The following is a 27,461-nucleotide window of genomic DNA, read 5'->3' as shown; positions in this document are numbered from 1 at the left end:
GGCTTTGTTTGTGTCTTTCTTCTCAATCTTGTTTTCCTTGTTTACCACTGGAAAATGATTATGCAAATTAGAATTTAATTTTAAAATAGGACTAACCAACAGTATTTTATTCACCCCCGTCATTTTATTTCTATCGTGCCGAAAGCTCTCGTCTGACACCTCCAGACTTTTGAAATAATTACCAAAATCCGTTTGCTAAACTCCCCTCAAAAGGAGGTTGAACCGGGCAATTTGAGTTTAATCACGTTTTGACAATTCTTATCCACATAACCCTGCCGATCCTCCCTTTCAGAACGGACAGCTTAGCAAGCGTTTTTGGTGATTATCTCGGAAGTCAGAAATCTCAGAAACCATCTTAGGCATTACAGTGACTATCGACACGCCTTATAATCTACAATTTCGCACCTCATGCCTCCAGACTTTTGAGATAATTGCCAAAAGTTGTTTGGTAAACTGCCCTCAAAGAAAGCCTGAACAGGGCGATGTGTGTTCAATCACATGTGGATACTCCTTATCCACATTGCCCCGCTGACCTTCCCTTTGAGAACAGCTCAGAAATCGGAACAGCTCTGGAAATTTCAGGTATGGGCTTTCGCCATGACGGTGACGATTTTAGTACCACAGACACGTCTTATAGTGTATATTTGTAAAGTTTACATCATAGCCTCCGATAAACTTCACCTAGTTTCTTAAGCATTTTTAAAAACTTTGGCATACGAATTGTTAAGTACCATAACGTCAATCGGGTATAAAAAAAAATCTTATCTTCAAAATTGTAAATTTTCAGAAGAGCAGAAAAAAAACCTAGCAACTTTTTATTTCCCGTCCAACAACCGTAAAACAAAAATCGATTGATACCTAAAATCAGTACATATTATTTTACGGTTATCGGAGGGGAAATAAAAAAGTTGTTAAGTTTGTTTTTCTTCTCTTCTGAAAACTTATAGTTATGGAGATACGACCTTTTGATACCCGACTGACGATATTTTCCACAGAATATACCCCTTTAGAAGACCCATTTACGAACCGCTCTCTCATGGCTTCTACGATAGCTCCAATAAGGTTCTTTAGACCGAAATATAAAACATAGTTCTTTAATATTTTTCGTTTGTACATGGAAAATTAGTCAGCTAGCTTGGTAATGATTTTCTAAAATAAATTATTAATTTTGATTTAAAAAAATTTTCAAGATTTGTTTATTAAATTCGAACTGCATAAAATGTTATTCAACTAGTTAATAACGCCTTCACATCCTCAATAGTTTCAATAGTCGGATGCAGCATAGGATGAACCGTACGTCGATGGGGGATAAGATGAGCTGTATGTTGGTGCAGAATACGGTGATCCGTACACTGGTGTGGCATACGAAGAGCTGTAAGATGGTGCAGCATATGACGGTGCAGCGTAGGATGAGCTGTAAGAGGGTGCAACATATGATGGTCTGGCATAAGATGATGCACCGTACGATTTCTTAGCCACTGGGGCTACATATGCGGATTGGTATGTGGGTGCGTATTGACTGGCTCCATATGGTTCAGCATATGCACCTTGTGCTCCATAGTTATCTTTCATTCCATATGCATCTTGTTGTTTGAAGTAGTTATAGCTGTCGTAAATATTGGACTTGGCTTTATTCGTGTCTTTCTTCTCAATTTTGTTTTCCTTGTTAACCACTAGAAAATAATAATACTACAAATTAAGGCTTAGTGACAGATCAAAAATGAATAGGGATTGTGTATTTTAATGATGTTAAAAGAGGAACGTTTTTGCAAAGTAGAAAAGCTGGATTAAAATCCCAAAATATTTGTTTTAGGTAGAAATTTGAATCTTTGAGCCCCTACAGATAAAAATTTCTAAAATTTAAAGTGTTCAGACAATTATTTCGTCCATAATTTTTTTTTTTACCACGAAAAATGTATACGAAAGGAACCTAGGAGCTCAAGAACTTTTTTTAGAGACACTCATGGACCTTACTCAGCTACTTTTATGTTGAATTCTGTACTGAATATCTATCTTTTTTTAAGTTTGTTAATTAAAACATCATGTGCATGATTTTTTTTTCAAAATTGTTTGATAGTTTGAATTATTTTATTTGTGACAGCAGCCCTCATTAATTTGTTTAGGGTAAGCATCATGCATCAAATTGAAAACTGATTGGATGTTCAAGATGCAGCATGAGTAAAACTGGGTTTGGGAAGAGCCACTCCAAGGGGGGGGGGGGCACCGGTTCAGCTGACCCAGGCACCGTAGCTGGAGGGGATGCAAGTGCTTTGGAATTACCCAGTTTGATCAAATTTGTCACTTTGGTTTGGGTTTCCTTGCTTATATGTGAGTGGGGAGGGGAGGGGATGCAATTAATTCTTTCCTCGGGCACCACCAACCTAAGGGACGACTTTGGACTTGGATAAATTTAGCGTAGCTTCGGGCAGCTTTAAACACGTTTGATGTGTCACTATAAATCGAAGGATCGTTATAAATTGAAGTTAATGTGGAATTACTATGCTTAATAATGAGAGGAGGTTGAAATAAATGATTTTTATCCAGAAACATCTAATTTTTTCGAATATTACAAAATGTATGTATTTTAGTATGTTAATGGTTCTTTCAGTGTAGGGGGGAAGAGTGAAGCAATAATATTGGGTGACCCCCTCCTACCCCAGTAAGTACAAACTTCTTAATATTCACAATACTTTATTAATATCTTGGTATTGACATATTGAAGTTTTTAAGTTTTCAGTTAATTTAAGACTTTAGTGATTTGGCAAGTTCTTGGGGAGATTAAAATGTATCAACGGGCTTATAGCAAATTATTTGAATCAACAAGTCATTTTAGAAAAAAAATATTGACAAATACATTCAAATCTAATTGACCCGCCCTGAAATGAAATATCTGTTGATTCAGAAATGAATCAACAAACCCAGAAATGAAATAGACTTGCTGCTGGCAAACCGAGCTTTGCCATTGTCACACGAACGTTTGAGGAAATAAGTCTAGCTTAATTTACACCAATATATAAACGAACATTGGTAATTTGTATGATAATATTATTACGTATATATAGCTCATATTTATGGGGATATCAAATACTCATCCTTAACTTACAACAATGTTCTCACACAGTAAGTGTTTGCCAGCCAAGAAGAAAAAATGCATGAAGAATGCTTAAAACACTGCTATTAGGTGTGTAGTATTCTGTTGTGGATACACTACATAATGATGCACAACATAATCTCTTGGCCACTGTGGCTTTGTGCGAGGATTATTGCGTAGGACGATATTGTGATCCATATAGGTTAAATCCACATGCATGCACATACCACGTTTTAATGTCAAAGTTGACAGATTGCCAAAAACTGTGCTCTTTAGCCATCCATCTGGGGCCGAACGAAAAGCAGGTCGTTCCCGAATGGGATGGAAAGGGGTAGTAAGACAGAATTTTAGTTAAACTGGAATTAAAGAGGCATATATTAAAGAGGCATTAAAGAGGCTTCTTATGGAATAAGAAGGCATGGGAGGGAGTTGCACTTCGTGGCCTATAGCTAAATTTTAATCCATATAGGACGAAACTAGTCTTATAAACAACAATCAATTTCAGGTTGAGTTTTAAAAAATTAGTTGGTTAAGAGGGAATTAGAATAAATTACTCAAAGTAGATGGAATATGTGGAAAGTTTTTAATATTATCGAAAATATTATATGAATTTCGAGTTTTTTTGGTAGGTGAGGAGGATTTTCCGAAAGCCTCATTGTTAACAAGTTTGACTTTAAAAGGCAGCTATTTGTCTTGAATAATTGCTCATCTTGTACATTGACATTGTTAAACAATATATAATACATCATAGAGAAAATAACTATGGCCTAAAAAGTTGTCATTTTAAATGTTGTAAGCTCAAAAATTTTCAATTTTGTTTTACAAGGACCTTTCCGCAAGGTTTTTTTTTATTATGTCTTTTACGGCTGTTGGGCAGATTCAAAAATTTTCTTATGAAGTTTAATAATTTTCAAATTTTTTTTGTCTAGCCTGCTCAAAGCTATTGAAACCTGCTTCAACCCAGCCCAGTACTGTCTTTTACTACCGCTGGGTCGGGGGAGGGGCGGAGAACCAGTTAATTTCAAATTTGGTAAATTAAATCTGCTCAAAACTATCCGAAGCTTTGTTTAGCCTGCCCAATGCTATTTTTTTTTTTTTTACTGTTGCTGCACCTGAGTAAATCCAATAGTTTTTTAGTTGAATGTGTCAAACCTGCTTAAAGTGGTTCAACGCTGCATCAAGCCTACAATCTAATAGCTTTCCAATTTGAGGGATCAAACTTGGTCAAAACTGGTCAAAGCTGCGTCAAGCCTGCCGAATAACTGTCTTGGTGCAACCGCATTTGGGAAATCCAATTTTTTTTTATTATTTGGTGCATCCAACCTGCTCAAAACTGCCCAAAGCTATATCGAAATTGCCCAACCCCTGTTTTACTAATACTGCATCTGAGAATCCAATAACTTTTCTATTTGACGCATCAAACCTGATCAGAGTTTCCAAAGCTGCATCCACTCTGCCCAATCCCGGTTCATCTGATGCTGATGGACATACTGCTGCGTCTGAGAAATCCAGTAATTTTTTAATTTGAGGTATCAAATTTGCTGGAAGTTTTCCAAAGCTGCATCAACTCTGCCCAATCCCTTTGCATCTGATGATGATGAATATACTGCTGTGTCTGACAAATCTAGTAATTTTTGAATTTGAGGAATCAAATTTGCTCAAAGTTTTCCAAAGCTGCATCGACTCTGTGCAATCCCAGTGCATCTAATGATGATGGACATACTGCTGCATCTGAGAAATCCAGTAAATTTTTAATTTGAGGCATCAAATTTGCTCAAATTATTCCAAAGCTGCGTTGATCCTGCCCAATCCGTGTTTCACTTCTGCTGCATTTGAGAAAATCCAATAGCTTTTCAATTTGATTCATCAAAACTACTCAAAGCTGCCCGAAGCTGCGTCGAGTGTGCCCAGTCACTAGTTTACTCCTGCTACATCTTAGAAATTCGATAAATTTTCAATTTGATACATCGAACCCGCTCTAAGCTGTTCAAAGCCGGGTGAAGCCTGCTAAATCCTTGTTTAACTGCTGCTGCTACTCCCTAAGAGATCATTACCATTTGCTTCTTATGTAAGATAGATTTAAAGTTTAAAACTTCATAAAGTATATTTAAAAATAACATTCGAGTTTCTAGAGCCCAAGAATTCAAAAGATAGTTTTAATATTATTTTTAAAAGTTTCTATCTTATCAGCACTGTCACTTGATACCTTTTTAGAACTAACCTGAGGGAGCAATGACTCTGATAGCTCAAAATTCAGCACAGTAGACATCGAAAATTTTGTAGGAGATTAGAAAAAGTTAAAAATACATTCCACATTTTTCTTTTGTTTTTACAGTTATCGAGAAGCTTTGCTTTTGAAATGAACATTTTCTATAGCATCTGAGATAAGTTGAAAACAATTTAGAATCCAAATTTCTGAGTAAGACACTCTTAGGAAATATGAGAAATTTTAAAAGCCATAGGAGCCAAATAAGTATTTGTTTAAGGGGTTAGAACGTAAATTCAACTTTCCCAAAAATCTTTTATGCTATCTTCTGAACTTATCAAATCCGACTGGCTCTGAAAAAGCAATATCTATAGCTTAGGCTACTACCGTTAACGCTGGGGAAAGGTCAAGCAAGTTGGAACATGAATTTCAAAAACTGCCATTAAACCTTTTTTTTCTAAGCACATGAAGGTCTAGTATATACGGTCACTTTAACCAGAGTATAGTGTGTTCAATAAATGTTACCTCAGTTACAAATTGAGCTTTACAAGTGGTGAGGGGGGCTCGTTACGAAGTTCTTCCTTTTTGTTAGTGTTTTCTTACTTATAATACTGTTCAATCAAAATTAGGCAAAATTTAGCACGAAAGCAAAATGAAAAAAAAAATGGAATTAGGATTACATTTGTTATCACTGTCACAATTGCTGTGTAATGTTGGATAACTTTGGTGTAAAAGGCTCTAGGCTATCTGACATGAAAGGCTATCTGACAATTCCGCCATAAAAAGTAATGTGGATTTAGCCTTGCTTTTGAAACCCAGCAGAGGTCTAGAGTAAATAACTGAATATTTGACACAGCCATATTCTGGACGCGAGTATCACGACTGCGGCTAAAATTCGTAATTTTTTCCCATTCCGATTGGTTGACTGCTACATGCGTTTGATTAAATATTGAAGAATTATTTGCGGATAAATGATTTTTATTTTTGTTATATCTCACACGGTTAGTAAAATAGAGTAAAGTACATTCAAAATTATTTGCCTACACCAAAAATCAAATGGCATTGGAGAGATTTTAAAAAACCTCTTTTTTCCACTAAATCTGGCACAATCTTGTTAGTCAGGCGTATACACAGAAATTTTACTTGTGGCAGGGAACACAGCATAGCTCAAAAAAGTAAATTATATTGAAAACATGAAGAATTATAAGGGAATCTTTTAAGTTTCAGAGTTTTCAGGGGCATGGGCCCTTCATGCGCACATATCGCCAGCTGCCCTAAGTAGTATGAACGGAAGAAGAAGAGAGAAAAAAAGGAGAAAAACATAAGAACAAAAAGTAGGATATTCCTCATTATAAGGTGGCTTTATTTTTTTTTTTTTTTTCAAGCAGTTTTATATTTCAGCACTCGAAAGCTATATTGTTGTTTGATTTTTTTTTATTACTAAAGCCAGTTTTGTGGAAGTATTTGCTGAAAAATCTGTTGTTTTTTTTGTGGCTGAACATTGTACTCGTTATTCTTTGTGCTTCTGTTTCATTAAAATATAGCGACGAAGACCACACTGCCTTTCCATCACAAACAACAAAAGTACGAAGAATAAAAGGGGAAATCTTTTTGTAAGACAGTGGAGATAATTTGAATGAATATTTCGGCCCTATGTCCAAGGGACGTCCTCAGCAAGACAAAAATATATATAAGAAAAAAGACTCAAAACAACATGCGACCAATAAAACCAAAAAAGTGGAAATTCTTTCAAAACAATCCTAGCATCATTACTTCAGCGAAGTTCAACCAGGACTGATAAAAATTAAGGTAAAACAATACGATTCAATGAAATGAAAGAAAATAAATTAAAAACATGTTCTTATTGCTAATCCAGCCTTTTTGGCAGCTAACCTCAAAGGTCTTTTTGTAACTGGTTCTGTGTTAATGTCTATCGTTTTTTTAAAATATTTTGTAAGATCATTTTTAATTAAATTTGTGTATAGAGCATTTAGTGTATATTCCCCCAAGTCCCTATTTAAGGAAATATTATTATTAATCTTAAGTCTGATTTCAATTGATTCTCGTACTACCTGCTTTATGCCTAGGTCATTGCTAATAAGGGCAGATTCATCAAAAAGTATATTGTGGTTAGGATTTTTCAACCACATCCTAACCACAATATACTTTTTGATGAATCTGCCCTTATTAGCAATGACCTAGGCATAAAGCAGGTAGTACGAGAATCAATTGAAATCAGACTTAAGATTAATAATAATATTTCCTTAAATAGGGACTTGGGGGAATATACACTAAATGCTCTATACACAAATTTAATTAAAAATGATCTTACAAAATATTTTAAAAAACCGATAGACATTAACACAGAACCAGTTACAAAAAGACCTTTGAGGTTAGCTGCCAAAAAGGCTGGATTAGCAATAAGAACATGTTTTTAATTTATTTTCTTTCATTTCATTGAATCGTCTTGTTTTACCTTACTTTTTATCAGTCCTGGTTGAACTTCGCTGAAGTAATGATGCTAGGATTGTTTTGAAAGAATTTCCACTTTTTGGTTTTATTGGTCGCATGTTGTTGTGAGTCTTTTTTCTTATATATATTTTTGTCTTGCTGAGGACGGCCCTTGGACATAGGGCCGAAATATTCATTCAAATTATCTCCACTGTCTTACAAAAAGATTTCCCCTTTTGTTCTTCGTACTTTTGTTGTTTCTGTTTCATTAATTTGGATTTATCATTTTTATTTTAGTGTCTGGATTCATATGTGTAGCATATGTGTAGATTTTTACATGAATATTAAATTTAAAAATTGTAACGTAATTAATATTTTTTTTGTGTTATTTGAAAACCAGTCGATCCAATCCAAAGCTCCGTTAAAATTGCTTCTGGCACCAAAAACCTCAGTGTAAATAATCTTCTTTTTTCGCAATTAGAAATATTCAGTAAAAGGACGCATTCTGTTAAAAAATCTAGATGCAAATAGGAAGCGTAGGCAAGACTCAAAATATCATTGAAATTCCGATTTGAGTGGGACACTTGCAAAGGAGCTCTGTTGAAATTTTTTTTTGTTTTTGTGAGTTGCATTGTAGGACCCCTACAATTTAGGGGTCCTACATAGGGGTACATAGTAGTCGGCACTCAAGGTGCCAGCCACTACAAAAATTAGTAAGAGCATTCAAATAACATTTCTTAAAAGGAAAATAGAAAAAAGAAACTTACAAATTTTGACATCATCGTATTTCCCTCCAACTGAAAAAGAAAGATATATTTAGCTAAAGGAAGATGTCTTTTGAGCCAAACTGGCCTACTGTAGAGTATGAGAAAAGAACATGGGTATCGTGTAAAAATAATAAATGGAGCTTGTGTTGAAGAAAATCACCGGTACGATCTAGCGTTTGCTGTTCCTTGATTCTTTGTTTGTTTGTTTTTTTTTTCAAACTTCGCAATAACGTCTTTCCCAGAAACTGGGATTATGCGCTTATTACTAAATAAATTTTGAAAGTGACATCAATTACACTTATTTTTTCCAAGAAGTACCAAAAAAAACACCAAGAAACAGAGCTTAGGTTGAAGAAAATCACCGATAAAATCTAGCGTTTGTTGTTCCTTGATTTTTTTTTCAAACTTCGCAATAACATTTTTCCCAGAAACTGGGATTATGCGCTTATTACTAAATAAATTTTGAAAGTGACATCAATTACGCTTATTTTTTCCAAGAAACACCAAAAAAACACCAAGAAACAGAGCTTAGGTTGAAGAAAATCACCGGTACCATCTAGCGTTTGTTGTTCCTTGATTTTTTTTTCAAACTTCGTGATAATGTTTTTCCCAGATACTGGGATTATGCGCTTATTACTAAATAAATTTTGAAAGTGACATCAATTACGCTTATTTTGTCCAAGAAACACCAAAAAAACACCAAGAAACACCAAATGCTAGACGACGTTGGCTTTTTTTCGACAATAGTGCCAATTTCTATCTTATTATTTACCTTCTATCTTATTTCTATCTAATTCTATCTTATTTCTATCTAATTTCTATCTTATTATTTACAATGTGTGTGTGGAATTATCGAGCATACAACTTTTTTTTTAAGCTGATATTAGAAATGACTGAATCAGGCTATGGTTTGGAAATCAGAGTGAAGGGGGTGCAGGCATGTACACATAAATGTGTCTTGGAGGGGTGCAATCTCAATGTAAATAAAAATTTGCAAATAGGTGAATCCCATGAAACACTGTACAGACCTTATTTAAAGGGAGTTTGTTGAGGGGGGGCATGGGCGCCCATAAGCTGAATACCAGGGGGGGAAACTTCGTCTAATTGCTACTTTTAATGCTATATAATAGAAATCTCAGAACAAAAATATAAAAATAAGGCAGCATCATTCAGCCAGGGGGGGCAAGAGCCTCCCCCCTGTCCCCCCTCCCATATGGGCGCCCATTGGGGAGGGGTATTTGGGGTGAGGCATGGGAATTTGTGTTGAGCTAAAATTTAACAAGTGGCTGCAATATAACAAGTGTGCCCTTATCTGAACTCTGTTTCAGATAAGGGCACAAAAATGTTGATTAAGGAATATCAAGAGCATTACCTTAATTAAATATAACTTAGCCAGCACTTGACTGGCAATAATTTTGTTGGGTATAATTTAGATGATTATTTTATCCAGTGGTATAGCTAAAGAGGGCAACTGGTATACTTTTCCCCAGGTCCATATATGTTGAGGGGCCACTTAGATAACAGCGTTTTTTCAATACTCCGGGTATTTGTAAAATAGGAGGGGAGGAATAGACACTGACATTGCCCCTAGGTGCTTAAAAGCGTTCCTAGGCACCAGCTCTTATCCCGATAAGGTCGTATAAATTATAAGTAAAAATAGCACAAAACTACTAAATCAAAATAAATGAAAATCACGTAACATTTCAGCACAAAAACTATATACAATCGTGTACTGAGATCCATTTGGCAAGCATAACTGACGGTATATGGCTCATTTGAATGCGTTATATTCATAAAATATGCAATGAGGCCTGTAACCTCCTTAACAAACGATGCAATTTCGCTTTTAAAAGTTGCTACCAGTGGGAGTCGAACTCTAACCCTGCAAGAAATTATTGTGACAAACTGGCATAACTGCACTATGTTGTCTCAGAGGCCGACAGATTTATATAAATGTAACCAAAACAGGCCCTTGGAGGGTATGATTACCTGTTGGCTCAATTGATGTTAGTTTTGTTTGATCTGTCAATATATGTTGTTCACGAATTTTTAAAATTGATTGTTATGAGCTGTACTTCTTGTAGATTTTATCTCTCTCTAAAAAAAAAAACGAGAGCAGGAAACGCTCTAATAAAACTTGAAACGACACAAGGGCGGATCCAGGATTTTTTTTCGGGGGGGGGGGGGTTACTAATTTTTGAATTTTTCGGGGGGGATTTTGCTAATTTTTGACTCAGTTTTTGACTAATTATACTGATTTTTACCTAGGTTTTACTAATTTTCGACTTATTTTCGACTCTGTCCAAAATTTCGGGGGGGGGGGGGGTTCAAACCGGGTAAACCCCCTCCCCCCTGGATACGGCCTTGAAACGACATATGCTCTTCGTAAAATGCCCTTTTTTTTATCTACCCTCCCTCACCTGTGAAAAATCCTCCCTTACCCCCAATAAAAAATCGCAAATGGATCGCAACCCTCCCCCCTGTGAAGAACATTCTAATTCCCTTAAATTCAAAGAATATGCACCCGTACCTGCACCTATGGGAGGGGGGCAAAATCGGTTCAAAACATTCCTCATACAGAAATAGAGACTGTGTCCTAAAAAGTCTTCCTCAAGTTTTTCGTTTTTCGTTGTTTGAGAGATAGGAGAAATGGTTCTTGGGCTAGCCAAGTAAGATATATTATGCAAAGTTGTAGGGAAGCTTGGTTGTGGAATAGTTGGAAAGTATTAGGTCTAGAAAGGGGATGGTGGCCAAACAAATAAAGATTATTTTTGAGAGCCATGGAATTCAAAGCTGATAATGTGAGGCTTCGTTGCTCCCCTCTCCCTCTCTGAAAGCTAAGATTAAGGAAGCCTGAGGGGACCTTAATTTAAGGCAAAGCTTAATAAAGAGGAGTTAAAGTAGATTATATTGGTGAGACGAAATTCTTTTACCACTTGGTGATAAAAGAGAGCATTTGAGATGGGTGGAGTTGAATGTGGGCCATTTCATTTGCTGAATTTGCATGGGGGAGGGGGGAGGATTTTATCTAGTTTTTGGTTTTATAAGCAATTAGAGAAGTTGACGGAAGACGTTTTTCGGGGGGTTTTCAATGGAGTTTATATTTTATAAAGTATTTTATATTTTATGATTAATTAAAAAAGCCTTATGAATATAAAGAAGTTGGGAAAGTTGGTTAATGTAACACATAAAGGCCATTTTCTTTAATTTGTTTACCCCTTTTCGATTCAAAGAGGTTTAGCTGTTTTTCAATTTAGCTTCGTTATGAAATTTCGATCCATGGCCCAAAAAGGCTTTTACCGTTAATAAATAATTTTTTTTTTTACTAAAATATAAATATTACCGTCTTGGGGACGAGCTGAGACTACGACGGCGAGAAGAGCAAGACCAAGTAAAACTAGGAAACGCATTATGACCTAGAATAAGGGAATATACAAATTAAATACTGAAGCAAAAACGCTTACTATGGGTTTTTAGCCTATTTTTATAGCCAACATTTTTTATAGCCTATACACCAATAAATAGTCAACTTTAGTTAGTTTTAGTTTATTTTTAAATTAACAATATATCAGCTATTTCTGAAAGACCCATTCACAATGAGATCTTACTACTTCCGAGATTTAGCTAGAGCTAATTTGAGCCAATCTCGTTTTCCGTAGAAAATTCTAAATGGCTGAAAAATCCAATGGAAAATTGTGATTGGCTCGAATTACCTCTAACTGAATCCCACTATTAGTAAAATCCCATTGTAAACGGGGCTTAACATAAATCATTGTGCTAGGAAAAAACTAATTGAAGCCTTACTGGCGTGCAGCAAGTGACATTTTAATCTTTGCTTTAGACTTAATAATTACAAGAAATATGAGGAAAAAAAGAGAACAAATAAATAATATGGTAATTGTGCATTATATGTTACCCAGCGCTATATACTGTATAAGGAACTACTACAGAAACCAGACAAACGGGTATTTTGCTGGATAAATGGATTGCAAAGCGTGATTTACAATTGTGTTTACAATATTTAAACAGTTGCTTTTTGGGATAAAAGGGGGAAGGTACCTAGGTTAATTTAGGTTACGTATTTAATATATGCTATGCTTTATCCCCCCCCCCTCTCCCTAATGTGCAAAGATATAGCCCAAAGTTGTTTTTAAACTATTATATATTCATCCTTTTTTCTTTGATTTCATTAGCATTAACCAAACTTGACTTCTTTCGTGGGTACCGTATAATGCACAACTACCAACAATATTTATGATGAACAGATAAAATAAATAAGTGCGCAAAATAGTAACAAGAGAGAAAGAATAAGTGAAACATAAATAAAAATAATGTAAAACACTATGTAATTATATTAGTTTTTTATGCAATTTTCGTACTTAATCTAACTAATGTGTTATAAACATAAAAAACATATTAACATAATTTTATGCGTTTAATAATTTGAAGGTAAATTTCACCAACTGGTATCATTTTATTGTTAGGCGTGGAAGTCCGTAACACCAAATAAAGTGATATATTTGTTGGCAAAAGTATGACCAACGCAGAAAAGATCTGAAATGTTCATAATGTTGGAATAAGACTTCCAACAAAAGGGATGAATTTACGGTGTGTAGTCTTACATAATAGGAGATAAAGTAACAAATTCAAAATTGAAAAATTCACAAACTGTTTTAGGTAAGACTAATTTTATGGAAATGCTGGAATATCGCCCCTAAACCTGCCCAAGTGTGTATATTTATCTAAAAAACGGGAATATAAAGTACTGCCAAATAACCCTATCGAAAGATCTGTAAATACAGTTCTTAGTTCATGATCATGACCTTTTAGGCATATCTTCTATTAGTTGTAATTTCATCAATAAATCCATTACTTTGTTTAATATCACGGATTTATGCACATTACTTTGCCAATGGTTACGAAACTGTGAGTACTATTTTGTGAACTTTGTTGTCAAATTATTAAAGCACAGTAAAAAGCTCACTGCATATGTTAGTATTATTGAAACTGAAACAAGCCCAGATTTAAATGAGCTTCAATCTTTAAAAAAAGACTGAAGAGTACTTCCCTGGGAGCCTGGGAGCCTAGAGGAACTTCCCTGGGAGCCTAAAAGTTTTATGCACTGTGCCATCACCATTAATATTATGGGCCACACAGAATTACACAATAAAAAAAATGAAAAAATAAAATGAAAAAAAAAAAAAAAAAAATGAAAAATGAAAAAATGAAAAAATTAGTAGTTTTTTTTTAGAGTAAAAAACCTTTAGATTAAGCACCACTATTGAAAATGGTATCTACAAAAACGCACTGCACGATTTAAAAAAAAAAAAAAAAAAAAAACTAATTTTTAACAAACAGTTATAACTTAGGAAATGCCTTGTATTCTTCGCAAAAAACATGTATTTGGAAGATTTATATCGAATATGCTATATGCCACTCGCTTGACGTTTAGCACAAGTAAATTAGCTAATTTAATTAATGTTTCCCGCATTCTTTATTTATGTTTTTCACATTCTCGACAAGCAGAAAAATTTAAAATTAGTTGTTACTTTCTCATACAACTTCATATTGTTCAATACATTCATGATGCATCTCTCACGCTTGTCATTTATATACAAAACCACATCCTCAAGCTATTAATAAAACAAGTTTGGATATTTAACTGAATATATTTTTATAACTTTCGCATAATATCTCAGTTGCGCCACCTTTGTAGAATAAACTTGCAAGTTCATGTTTTAAATCTCAACTGACAAAAACATCTGCTGTTCAGAGTATTAAACAACAATTCCAAAGTAGAACCGTGACAGTATCTTATAATCCAAACGTTATCCAGGACGGTCGAGATGGGCTGGTGGAATCTGAACCCTGAGCCTCAGACGGGCCATTGGATTTTAACTCTAAATTTTTTAAATTATTTTTTAACTTTAACGATTTAACTTTAACAACTTACTTTAACAATTGCAAACAATCGTAGGATCACTTCGTTATGATTAATATGATGATATACTAACTAATTCTGATAATAAAAATTTCAGGTTGATTCATGGGCACAAAGAAAGAGGAGGATAAACCCCCTCCTACCGGGAAAAAAATATATTTTAAAAGGGCATTAAAGGGGAAAAATGAGAAATTTTTGAACTTCGATAAAAATAAAATTCTTGGTAGTACACCCCCCCTCGTAGTAAAAATTTTAAGGTTGCGTTCTTGTTTGGATTCCATCCACTTTGCTATAAAAGAAGAATAGATACTTTCAGAGACCTTCAACGGCCCATGATTACTGAAACCTTGAAATCTATTTATGAATTAAGACGTAGATGGGAAATCTTCTTAAAAGTAGGAGGTTTTCAGTTATGCTGAGCCATTGTTTTTTTTTTTTAATTCAAAACAAAAGCATGTGCATAACTACTTTCTTATATTCTTAGTGTGTACATGTCCAAGAATGAATTTGAACCACTTCCCCTGGCACCTGTACATGGATTTTTTTTTTAGGTGCAAATTTACTTGATATTTTGGATGAAAAGTGCCAAAAAGTTTGGAAAATTTAGGAATTATCAAGGAAGCCCCCTCTCCACGCTTGTTCCTGCACTTCTCCTAGTGATGTCTAATAATTAAAATTGAAAGACAGCGAAACGATATTTTAGGCTAAAAATAAATAATCAAAATTTCGCAAAAACTTACTTGTTTCTTTACGGCAGCTAGGGACACTTGTAACAAAAATTATTTACTGAAGTATTTATACTCAGAAAATTTAAAGAACATTATAATAAACGGAAAGCCATAAAATTAATATGCATTAAAACAGGTGGCATGGAAAAGCACCTAGGTTTAAAGTTCACAGGTTATAATTTTCAGTTTAGGGAATTTTTTCTGAGCTGGAAGATGCACTCCTTATCCACTTTTCTTATGATGGTAGCATCGGTGGCTGCTGCAGCATGCTCAGGTAAATAGGAGGGGGGATTTACAACTTTGAGCAATATACTTAGGTGAATAGAGGGTAATTTTTTGTAATTTCAGTAGAGAAGTCATATTTTGCTTTCCATTGAATTTGTGATCCCTGTTGAGCTGCTAGAGTTATATTTAATTTACTTTTTGCACCATACTGCCTTTATATTATAACTACAATGAAATCAAAATATATAATAATGAATAAAATTTAGTTAAGATAGTAAAAAATATTTTCTAAACTGATATTATGTCTATGGCAAAATTAGCTTGACAGAGAAAGAAAATCCAGGCAATTAGTAGATTATCTGTTATTGGCATGGAATTTAAATCATTCCCAACATGGCTTTTTAAAAAGCTATAAATCTGTTTAATTTATTGTCTCACAAATCAGTAATTTTATGAAGCAAATAGTATTTATGAAACTCTATAGAATTAAAATACAGGCTCTATTACTAATGTCTTTTTTTAAGTTGATTTGATTAACTTGATCAAGCTTACTAATAAAAGTGACAAAAATTGTCGGTAGAAGCAGGGTTAACGTTTAAACAATTCGCCTTTCACCTGGTATTCGCGATAATTTTTATGCTAGATGAATTTATTTACCAATTTTACTTTCAAGTGATATCCGTTGCAGGGATTTTCACTTTTCGCTTTTTTCTGCTGTTAAAACGCGGCTTATCGAGAACATCTCCTTCGAGTTTGTCTGTGAATTCCTATGATCAGGGGCGTCCCGATAGGGGAGTGGGGAGGAGCACCCCCCAAGTTTTTTGCATTCGGTAAAATTTTCACCGAAGGCAAAAATTTCGGCCGAAATTTTGCAAAATCGGCCGAAATTCAGCAGAATTCTTGATTCCTGCAGAAAAATCGGTATAAATCAGGTAGCGATTTGGTAAAATTTACGAAGATCGCCCCCCCGAATAAAACAAACCTCGGGACGCCACTGCCTATGATCACCTTTAGTATTAAGAAAGAAAAGAAGAAACGACATCTACCTGATATTATCAAGAATCAAGGGTTCCCGAAGAAGACTAATAGCCTTCAACCGTTACAGAATTTTATTTGCCATGAAAGTGAATTTTCTTCAAATTTTTCGAAAATAAATTTTTTTTATTACTTTCACTGTATTTTTTTACTGTATTTGGAGCAGAGTGAGTTTAATATTTTATTTGTAACTTTAATATTGAATTTAAGGGAGTTTGAATTAAATAAACAGACCTTTTGACAATATCACCAATTTATGTTTTTTTTGGGGGGGGGGGGGCATACTTAAAGAAACATGGTGGGGGATAATTTTTCAATTTTTCTATTGAAAATAACAAAAAAGGTACTTGTGAAATCTAAGAGGGTTTCTTGGGAAGTAAATGTCCCCCTATCTGCTCCCTCCTGTCCACAATTGGCACCGCTGTCTTTTCACCTTTTTTTTCAATTATGTATGAATGTAAAGTAAGCCTGAGTGAAAAACTTTCCAACAATTTTCTTTTTTTATTCTAAAAGTTATTTTTGAAAGTGGAGCTTTTAATTCTAGACCCTATCCAAAGATGTAAACAAAAGCAGTAATCACTAAAATAGGGAATTAGCTAAAGGAAAGATGTGAAAAAAGTATTGAAAAAATATTTCAATGAAATATTCATCCATAAATTAGGAATATGTATGTGCATTTGAGGGCTTACAAACCATGCCAAAAAGTTAGGCAAGAAATAAGGAATTGAAGCACCAGCCTTTTCTAATTTAAATTTTATTTTAAAAATGATTTTTGAAAAATGTTAAATAATTTTAAATATTTTTGGCTCATTTTCTAATAGTCTTAAAACGTTAATTTTGAAACCTTTATTCTATTTTATAAGTATGACACAATGTTTATTTTTATCTGGAATACAAGGAAATAAAAGACAACAAAGCTGTGTTTTAGACGAAAAAAAATATCGCAAATAACTTACTTCGTGTGTTTCCTTGTAAGAGCTAGGGACACCTGTCACAAATTTTATATCCTAAGGTATTTATACTGACTACTTTTAAAGACCATTATTATAAAAGGAAAATAATAAAATTGTTATGTGTTAAAACAGGTGGTATAGAGAGCCTCCTAGTCTCAGGATTACGGTTTCAAAGTTCCAGTTTTGGGATTTTTTTCTGAGCTGAAAGATGAGTTTCCAGTTCACAGCCTTTATGATGGTCGGACTGATAGCCACCACAGTATGCTCAGGTAAACTTATTGACAAAATCAGAAAATGAAAATTTGCCAATAATCCTCGTGGCTTATGATGGCCACTAAAGTATGCTAAGGCAATATTTATACACAAAATCAGAAAATGAAAATTTGCCAATAATCCTCATGGCTTGTGATGGCCACTACATTATGCTAAGGCAATATTTATACACAAAATCAGAAGATGAAAATTTTCCAATAATCCTCGTGGCTTGTGATGGCCACTACATTATGCTAAGGCAATATTTATACACAAAATCAGAAAATGAAAATTTGCCAATAATCCTCGTGGCTTGTGATGGCCACTACAGTATGCCAAGGCAATATTTATACACAAAATCAGAAAATGAAAATTTGCCAATAATCCTCGTGGCTTGTGATGGCCACTACAGTATGCTAAGGCAATATTTATACACAAAATCAGAAAACGAAAATTTGCCAATAATCCTCGTGGCTTGTGATGGCCACTACATTATGCTAAGGCAATATTTATACACAAAATCAGAAAATGAAAATTTGCCAATAATCCTCGTGGCTTGTGATGGCCACTACAGTATGCTAAGGCAATATTTATACACAAAATCAGAAAATTAAAATTTGCCAATAAAACTCATTGTTTGGTGATATTATGATAGCCACTACACTGTGCTCAGGTAATACTTATTCACAAAATCAGAGAATTAAAATTTTCCAATAAGCCTCAAGGTTTGTGATAGCTGCCACATATTGTTCAGGTAATTCGTACTCACGAAAAAAAAAATATAAATTGGAAATTTGCCAATAAACATCATGGTTTTTGCCGCCATCTCTAAACTGAAAAACAAAGCACACAATAACAGATATCGAAAAATATAAAATAACATTGAATAATATTAAAATAAAAAGAAAAAAATAATCACCTGACCCCATGTCTTATCAGAGGCACCGCTCTAGCACTGCTTAAGTAAAGAGCCAAACTTCTGCATGTATTATTTTTTTTCCGGCCACTTCGTATGGAATGAATGGTCATCAAAATCCTGGGGATTCAATCAATTCTAAATTCGAACATATACTGCCTTAGTTAGCAGTCAAAATTTAACAATCGCGCGGAGGGGAACACAGAAAGGGCCGTCACAGAATGCTCAAGAAATTTGCCAATAAACCTCACGGTTTGTGCGGCCATCTCCAAACTGAAAAACAAAGCACACAATCAAGGAATCGCAAAACCTTTAATCTCGATACTGAACTGATACTGACATCTCGATACTGATACTTCGATACTCGATGTCTCTAATTTTTTGGCCAGTAAACCTAAATTGAAATAATGTACAAAACTTAAAACCACTTTAACCTGGGCTACCTCGTAAAAATTCAATATCTTTGACCTTTCTACTGCCTCGATCCAAATTTGGATTTCTTGGTTTTCCTCTTAAACTGATGTCGCGAGTCAGTGGAGCAGACCAAGTTTGTTAGTCTTCAAAGAAACAAACTACTGAGTAAACATTAAACGCCGAACGCCGGTAAACGCCGACCACCCTAAATAAGATGGGAGAATACGGATAAAGTTAATTGTTTTAATTTTTTACGAGTGGGATAACTTACTTTAATACATTTATTTATACAAGAACTCTTCAAGATGAAAATTTAATTATAGTAATATATAATTACAACAATATATAAATATATTATAATATATAATTATAATAAATTATAATAATAAGATATGATATTTTGGTACTTATCTGTTATAGCAACCCCACTCAAGAAGTGAAGTTAGGTTAATCCTAATGAAGTATACCAAAACATGATGAAAATATAATACCTTAGAAACAAATTTGGGCTATATATTTGCACATTAGGGGGGGGGGGGTAAAATTTAGCGGATTTGCTTGCAAAATGTGTTAGCTACAATTATTCTGCATATTATGAAGTAGGAATTGGTTTCTAACTTCAAGTTGTCGAAATATTTTACCTCGCCCCCTTCTAATGTGCAAATATATAGCCCGAATTATACAAGTCTAATGTATTCTATCACCCGCCATTTGTTTTCCATTGAGCGTAAGCTAATTTTCTCTTAATATAGAGAGATGAAACCGGTTTATTATCGAGTTTTACATAGCGTAATTCTTAAGTGGAGTCGCTATAACAGATAGTTCAAATTCAATATGGGTTTTAATTAAAAAAAAAATATATAAAATACACTTAACTCAATTCATTGTGCATTGATGCACGTTTGGGCCCATAATAATTGCACACTCTAAATACAGCGTGGCCTCGTGTCCTCTCCAATTTCCACCCCAAACCACCATCAAATAACAATAAATTTAGCACAACTTCTCCTCTGCTCACACCCCTTGAGGTATCAAACTAAATTATAATAAATCATAATAATATCAAAAAATTCTAAACATAATAATAATAAAATAAATCTAGTAAATAAATTTTTAATCTTTTTGATATTTGTTTACATTGTTTTTAAAGGAGCCGAGAGACCTATATGACTTCAGCTCTTTCGGAAGTGCATTCCACTCTCTAGCACACGCAATTCTAGGAGAAAATTCCGACCTAGCTGTCGGTGTCGGGGGTATAAAAATGTCTGATGAAGATCGTGTATTTAAACTATTGATTTGTGATGCTAGTGTGAATAAGCCTTTAAATGGTGATGAGAGTGTTCCTGAAAAAAAAATATTTAAAACAAAAAACGGTGCAAGATAGTCTGTAAAGTGATGCCATTGATAGTCTGTTCAGTGCTGGGCCTAAAATTTGAAGTGCTTTGTTGTGAAGTGAGTTTAGTCTCTGTAAATTTGTCTTGAAATTAGATTACCAAACTGTAGAGCAATATTGAATGCGAGGCTTGATAACTGCATTGTAAATCAGGATCAGTATTTTTTAGATATTATTTTTATTTTATTATTTTTATATATATTAAATATATCCCATGAGAATAAGCTCATTTCTTTGACACTCTGCTAGCTCCAGAACTTGAGCCATATGTTCCATAAACTGAGACGTTCACCCTGACGGAGAACGATAAATTTCACCCACAATAACTTTTTTATTTGGGGACAGCCATGCTTCTAGGTTCAACGACTCGAAAATTCCTTCAGTATTTCGTGTAAGGTCTTGCCTAGTTTGAACCATGTGTGTCGCGGATATATATTGCTATACCACCCCTTTTCATTTGTTTTCTGTGGAGAAAATGGCTAGTGTAACCTGGAATATCCAAAAGGCTTTCGGTTTGTTGTGTAATAAATGTTTCACATAGGCCTATACAATATGGTCTAAGCTCCCGACGTGTTGACTCTAGATCAGAAAATGAGGAATACAGTCCTTGGCAATTCAAATGAAATACCGAAAGTTGAGAATCGGAAGACCTCCCAGTAATTAAATTAGAAATTACATATTTACTTCTAGGAAAATTTTTATCATCAAACAAATGGAAATCATTTTCCTGACCAATTTCTTCCTCAAAAATAAGCTTGAGATTTAAACAAGACTCTTCTAAATTCTTTAATCTATCTATATAAAACTTATTGATATGAACTATATGAACTGCAATCGGCGGTCCGTCGTGAAAATTCCAGAAGAGCGAGGAGGCAAAAACAATGGAGATACCCGATTGAACTTCTTTATGGAACACTGAAAGGAAACAAAACAAACTAGATACCTTGAATTTTGGGAACATAAAATAAGAGAAAAGAAAATTGAACAAAGATGAAAAAAAAAAAGAAGAAAAAAAAATTTTCGCTTTACATCCTTCTCTGCCATACAACTTAAAACAGAATTACTGTGCGGCTTCAACAATAATTAAAAAAACTTCTCACGATTCACATACATAAAAATTAAATATCGGAGAAAAAAAATGACAAAACTACTGGTCGGAAACAACCTCCTCTGGGTCATTTTTGGCAAACAGTTCTAGCGGATCGAAACAGCCATCATCGTATTTGACCCACTGCTGTGAGCTTTTTGACCTTTTTGTCTCCAGACAGAGTTTCACGTTACGCTGGACCACACGAGTCTCACTGAACTTCTCTGCTCCCTTTGCATTTTTTAGCTTGTAACCGAGAGCCAATAATTCCTTTCTTCGCTTTCCAGGTAAGTCAGTTGACACGCTGTAGCCCGTTTTCTTTAGTTTACGACATTCTTTAAGAATCAATGAGCGATCATAATTCTTGAGCTGCATGAAAATAGGCTCAACTATTTTTTTTCCTACCGCTCCGCAGGCTGGGGCCAACACAATCATCAGACGCGGTGAATTTTTTTGACCCTATACGCGACACTGATACCCGTTTGATCAGGATCTGCAATCCCGAGTTTTATTCCGAACAAATTTTTTACTGTATCACGAAGATTTTCAGATTCATTTGGCGTATCGATCCCGTGAAGCAGAATATTGTTTCTCCGGGTATGTAAATCCATTCGAAGTGCAGACGATTTCACCTTAATCAGTTCTGATTTTAACAGCTTATTTTCTGTCTTCAACACCTTATTTTCTTGTTGTAGCATCGAAATCGTAGCAGTTAATTCATCCATTCGCCGGTCAACATGCTGTTTTGTTAGTGATGTAGCCATGTCTTATTTTTTCAACAATAATGCCACATAATTCTGAAAATCCTTAAAAAGCCATGAAAGGAGACTTACTCGCAAGGGCCCCTAATTTGTAATATCCAGATATTACTTAGGGCCCACTTTCAGCAATCGCAATCAGTCAAAACTTATTATCCAAATTGTTTATCCAAGCAGCGTCCTTTAAATAAGTACCGACATTTCCAAAGGGATGTCCAGACTGCCTTTCAAATTACCATAGTTAAAATGTTTGTACATTGTCCCCCGAGAGAAAATATCTTTGCCTGTAAAAAAGTAAAAAAAAATGGTTATGATAAAATTTATTTGGAATTTATGCTCATTTATGCACTAGTAGGAAAATTTTTACGTCTTATAAATTGAGATTTCTAAACTGAGAAAAATTTTAACAACATAATAGGGTTTGAAGCAAAAATGTAAAAAAAATGTTGCTCCGAGCCCGCTTATTGAACCAAAACGAGGAGTTCAAAAATAAAATAGATCTCTAGTTCCAAGACATGTCGTGACTCTCGTCCTAGCCTGGCCTTAACCAGACTTGTTTCGTGTGAGTGAATCCTATATTCTGCCAGTAAGTGGAGTCTGGGTTAGTAAAACTAAATTTGGTTTATAAAATTGAAAAATCTATGAGCCAACTTGATTCAATGGTATGCAATTATTTTTAAACTAGGCCATTAAAAAAAGTATATTTAGTTATAGGTTATCAAACTGATTCTGCTAAATAGTTTTTTCTTTTTGCTTAGAGAAATTCAAGAGAAACCTGGCAACCGTGTCTCATTCACCCTTTAATATTTTTGTACGTGTATAATATAGCCCCTACCGCTCAAGTTGTTCATTCATTTATGCATTACAGAACCGTTTTTTTTTTTTTTTTTCGTTAGTTTCTTTAAGCTTAGCGTGAGACAAGACAAAGAGAAGTGACAGAATGGATGGAAAATGTGAAACTTGGGCTATATACTTGCACATTAGGGGGGGGGTAAAGTATTTTGACAGGGTGAAGTTAGAAAACAATTCTTACTTCACAATATGCAGAATAATTATACCTAACACATTAGTCATGCAGACCCGCTATACCTTACCCCATACCCTCCACTTAATGTGCAAAGATGTGGCCCAAATGTTTGTCCAAAGTATTATATTTTTAATATACATTGGTATATTTCATTAAGATTGAGTGTCAGAGAAACATATTAGAAGAATGTTAAGTAGGTAGCAATGTTTTTCTTTTTAGATTATCGAGAGAGTTCCTATGATTCTGGAAGAAGATACGATTACGCTCCTAAGCCAGTAACCTACGGGCACGGAGCCACTAGACCAGCATCCTATGGCTATGCAGCTGCTAGGCCAGCAGTTTACGGATATGAAGATGCATACCCTGTAAAGAGATTTGACCAAAAAATCAAATACAAGTTCGACTACTATGACAACGACAATGACTTACAAACTGATACTGATTTGTACTACAATGATTACCATAAAAGTAAGTATGCTACTTTTTCTTTTTTATGCCAAAGCAAAATTGTGTATCCAAACTTGTTGATAGAAATATATACAATTACAGCTAATTATATCATGTCCATAATTTGATGAGTTGAGTAATAGGGTCGTTTTTTCACTCATAAATGTGCTAAGATCTTAAATCTTTTGTCAGAAGACGCTTAAAAGTGAAATCTTTGAACTAAGATCTTACATCTTAGGTCGTTTTTGTGCAAACGTCTTTCATCATTCTGCTCTGATCAGCGGTCTGAGAGCAACGATGAGTAGATCATCAAATTTCTCTCATCATTGTTCTATATGGCAGAAAGATGGCGTCTTTCTTACATTTTGCTAAACTCAGTGAGCTGTAAGATCTTAGAACAAAGATGAGTTGAAAAAACGATAATTTTTATTAGATGTAAGATATTAGTGCTAAAAAAACGGCCCTGTTTAGTTTTAAAGCGTAATCCTCAGATTGACCAGTTTGAATAAAGATTTAGAGCATGATTTTTTGGAATTGAAAAATGTGAAAGCTTGGAACAGCATGATGAACCTGGCAAATACAAGGATATTGTATCAGTAGGTAATATCTGGGAACAAATTATTGCTGATGCAAGCTTTTTAACCACTTTCTTGGCATTTCAGTTCTTCACCTATGTAGTGCGAGCTAGGCGCTGAAATTGAGGAAAACGCCATCTTTCATAAATCTTGCCTTCCTTATCAACAGGTGTGAATGAAATGTGTCTTGGGGAATAGGTAGAGATTAGGGAGTACCTCTACCTAATTAGGGATTGTGTTGTCAAACCCAATTTATAGTGGGTTTGACAGAAGATAGTAAGCTGTGACAAGTAAAAACGGCTAATATGTCGCTCTGTCAATACTGGTTGATATATTTGCTTGAAAATGACGCCACGTAAAGTGTCTCTGAAAAAAAATCTGGAAAATCTTTTGAATGCATATATTTGAAATAAAACAGTAGTATTTTTTTGGCTGAAACAGACATCTTTTAATTTGTTTAAACCCAATTTTCTCGTACTGAGAAAAAAATATTTCAAATCTCGTCTAAAGGAAACACGGACCAAAATCCGCCATAAGCAGGGTTGACATTGAGAATTTAACATTGCCCAAATATTGACTTACGAAAAATTTCAATGGGCGAAAAATATTCATCCGGTGAAGAATAAATTATATCAACAAGAAATCATGACGATAACCGCGGATTAAAAGCCCATTTCTGTCCCAAAACGAAAAAAAACGAAAACAATTTGATCTTCAGTTGCTCAAAAAAGTAAAAATAATGTTTTTCCTGCTTTCTTTTTCTGCGTTTGGAATTTCTGCGTTTTCTTCTTTTAAGTTAGTTTCTGGGAAATCGAAAATTTTAAAGACAAAAATAAAACAGTAGAGCAGTCATGATACATTTTGAAAGATAAAATTTTTATGACATTTCTATTCTACCCATGCTTTGTCTTTTAGTCTTAAAAATTTTCAATTTCATTAACGAGATTGGCCTTGGACCAGCCTCTTTGTTTCTACAAGAATAAACTTTTTTTCGATTTGCCTCTAAGAAAGCGAACTGGTAAGACATAGCGATGCAAATAAAAGAATAGAAATATCGTTGTTTTTTTTTTTAAATATCGTTGGTATATATTGATATATATATATATATATATATATATATATATATATATATATATATATATATATATATATATATATATATATCCTTCGGACCTAAGTGCCAATCCAATAAACCACCATATTTGTTCGGTGATAAATGGGGAAACTAAGACAACCAAAACCAATTCAAGATTGAACTTCCCTGAGAAACAAATTTCGATAGAAAATGAGGGTCGCTGATTTTTTTAATATAGATTAATGCATTTTTGGTACTGTTCTATTATCCGTATAACACGCGAGGCATTGTACAGCGAAGATGCTACAGAAAATAGTCCAACAGGTTTTTTGAGCGGAGATTTCCTATGCTGAGGATTGCAAACAGGGATTTATCACTGCGTTTACAATATATTAGCTTTTGTCTATTTAGGGTTTAGGGGGGAAAAGTGCCTATGTTAGGTTATGTATTATACGTAATTTTGTTCATAAACTATTATTTTTTTTATCCTATTTTATTTTATTCCATTAGCATTAACCAAACTTCACTTCGTGCGTGTTATACAGATAATAGAACAAGTCAATTTTTTTCAGTACTAACTACATTTTTTTTTGTCTCGCAAGGGACGTGGGATGTAAAGCGTTTAACTCGTTAGGTTCTTTTTCTTTATTGCAAGTATAGCGCTATTATGGCCACTGAGGTGGTTAGTTTAGTCGGACTGTACCTTGCCTTACGCACACATTCCATTCACTTTTAGTTATTTGTTTTATTTCTAGAGATCGTACACTAAAGCGAAGTATTTTAGTTTTATTTTATTTCTTCTTCATTTTTTTTTTTTTTTTTTTTTGACCAAGCCGAATAGCAAACTAGCTAAAATTATGCTTATCTCATCTCTCAAATCCAAACAAGTGAGAAATGTTTAACGTCGATTTTTTGGCATTTTTGGTTCTCAGCTAATTAGGACCCTCGTTATCTGGACCAGTGCTACTTGGGTCAAAAATTGAGGTAGGAGGCTTCTTTTTAGTAAAACCATTCAATGAAAATAGATGACGTGACTTTTTCTTCAGTCTTTGAGGTAAAAGAAAAAACAACGGAGGCTTGTTATCGAAACAGGTTCATTTCTGATGATTTGACTTTTTTTGGTTTTTGGAGAGGTTGGGTTAGGGTGCGTGGAGGTAGTATATCGATGAATTTTACTCCCCGTTTTCTTTCCACTCCTTGCTTAACAGATTTAAAAAATAATGGCCGTACTAGTACTATATGCACTTGGAATTGGCATACACGTTACTTTTTCCTCAATTTTTCCTAAGTACCAAAATTAGTCTCCAGTGTGCTGTATGTTTCCCATTAACATATAGCTATCTATACTATTAGATTAATTTCGCTGGGTACCAAAATTATTATCGACATCCTCAATTTTAAATACCTTTAAATGTGTCCTTAAAGTCTGCTATCCTGACCTCGCATCCAAAGAGGTTGGACCTGAGTACCAACGGACCAATTTTAGTTTTATTTGGACTTGTCTATCTTAAAGACTAGTGAAAAAATATTTTAATATTTTTTTCTCAAACTAACTGCTCACTCAATAAACTACTTTTTTCTCTTTCAGTGGCAAACAAGGCTAATTATGGCCACCAAAACCAACTAGGATATGGAACTGCACCTTCAGGTGATAATATTGTTACAAGCTATTGGTAAATTTTAAATGTGTGCATAAACAAATTTGATGAAATACATATTATGTTTCTATTTAGCTGAGTTACACTTTGAGCCAAACAATTTTTTTGCTGCATTAAGGTGATGGGTTAAGTGAAAGGCTATAGCCTCTTACTGCCACGGAGAGGCAAGAAATTCCTCCCATCCCTCGAACCTATCCGGATGAAAACCAACTATAATAAAGGCAACGCTAAAATGAGGAAATATTTTTAAAATATTTTTAAATTGTTAAAAATATCTAAATGTTTTTTTCATTTTCATGTATTTTTGTTTCAAATTGGGACAAATATTTTCGTCCCAATTTTGGGACATTCTTGGGGCAAATTTTTTAAAGTTATTAACTTTAAAGGTTAATAGATATGTATTTTTTCGTGATAAGTGCCTCCCTCCCAGCAACAAAAGATGCAACCAAAGTCAAATAAGCG

At 34.2% G+C, this 27,461-nt stretch overlaps 2 protein-coding genes across 2 annotated transcripts; one reads left to right on the top strand and one right to left on the bottom strand.

Annotated features, from left to right (window-relative positions):
• Positions 1 to 1,182: 1,182 nt before the first annotated feature.
• Positions 1,183 to 17,440, bottom strand: LOC148941647 (uncharacterized). The gene is made up of 4 exons (XM_089104005.1): positions 17,401 to 17,440; positions 11,859 to 11,931; positions 8,516 to 8,545; positions 1,183 to 1,673 (listed from the first exon to the last, which is right to left on the bottom strand). Exons 2-4 carry the CDS (start codon positions 11,923 to 11,925, stop codon positions 1,264 to 1,266), a joined length of 507 nt encoding a protein of 168 aa, XP_088960131.1. The 5' UTR covers positions 11,926 to 11,931; positions 17,401 to 17,440; the 3' UTR covers positions 1,183 to 1,263.
• Positions 17,441 to 17,512: 72 nt separating this feature from the next.
• On the top strand, positions 17,513 to 27,069 carry LOC148941646 (uncharacterized). Its single transcript, XM_089104006.1, has 3 exons — positions 17,513 to 17,666; positions 23,464 to 23,712; positions 26,930 to 27,069. Exons 1-3 carry the CDS (start codon positions 17,606 to 17,608, stop codon positions 27,016 to 27,018), a joined length of 399 nt encoding a protein of 132 aa, XP_088960132.1. The 5' UTR covers positions 17,513 to 17,605; the 3' UTR covers positions 27,019 to 27,069.
• Positions 27,070 to 27,461: the final 392 nt, after the last annotated feature.

This window comes from Artemia sp. Qi Xiang Cuo, chromosome 18 (genome assembly GCF_049724085.1).
Source record: "Artemia sp. Qi Xiang Cuo chromosome 18, ASM4972408v1, whole genome shotgun sequence".
NCBI lineage: Eukaryota > Metazoa > Arthropoda > Branchiopoda > Anostraca > Artemiidae > Artemia > Artemia sp. Qi Xiang Cuo.
The sequence above is the reverse complement of the archived record's forward strand: the minus strand, read 5'-3'. Positions and strand labels throughout refer to the sequence as shown.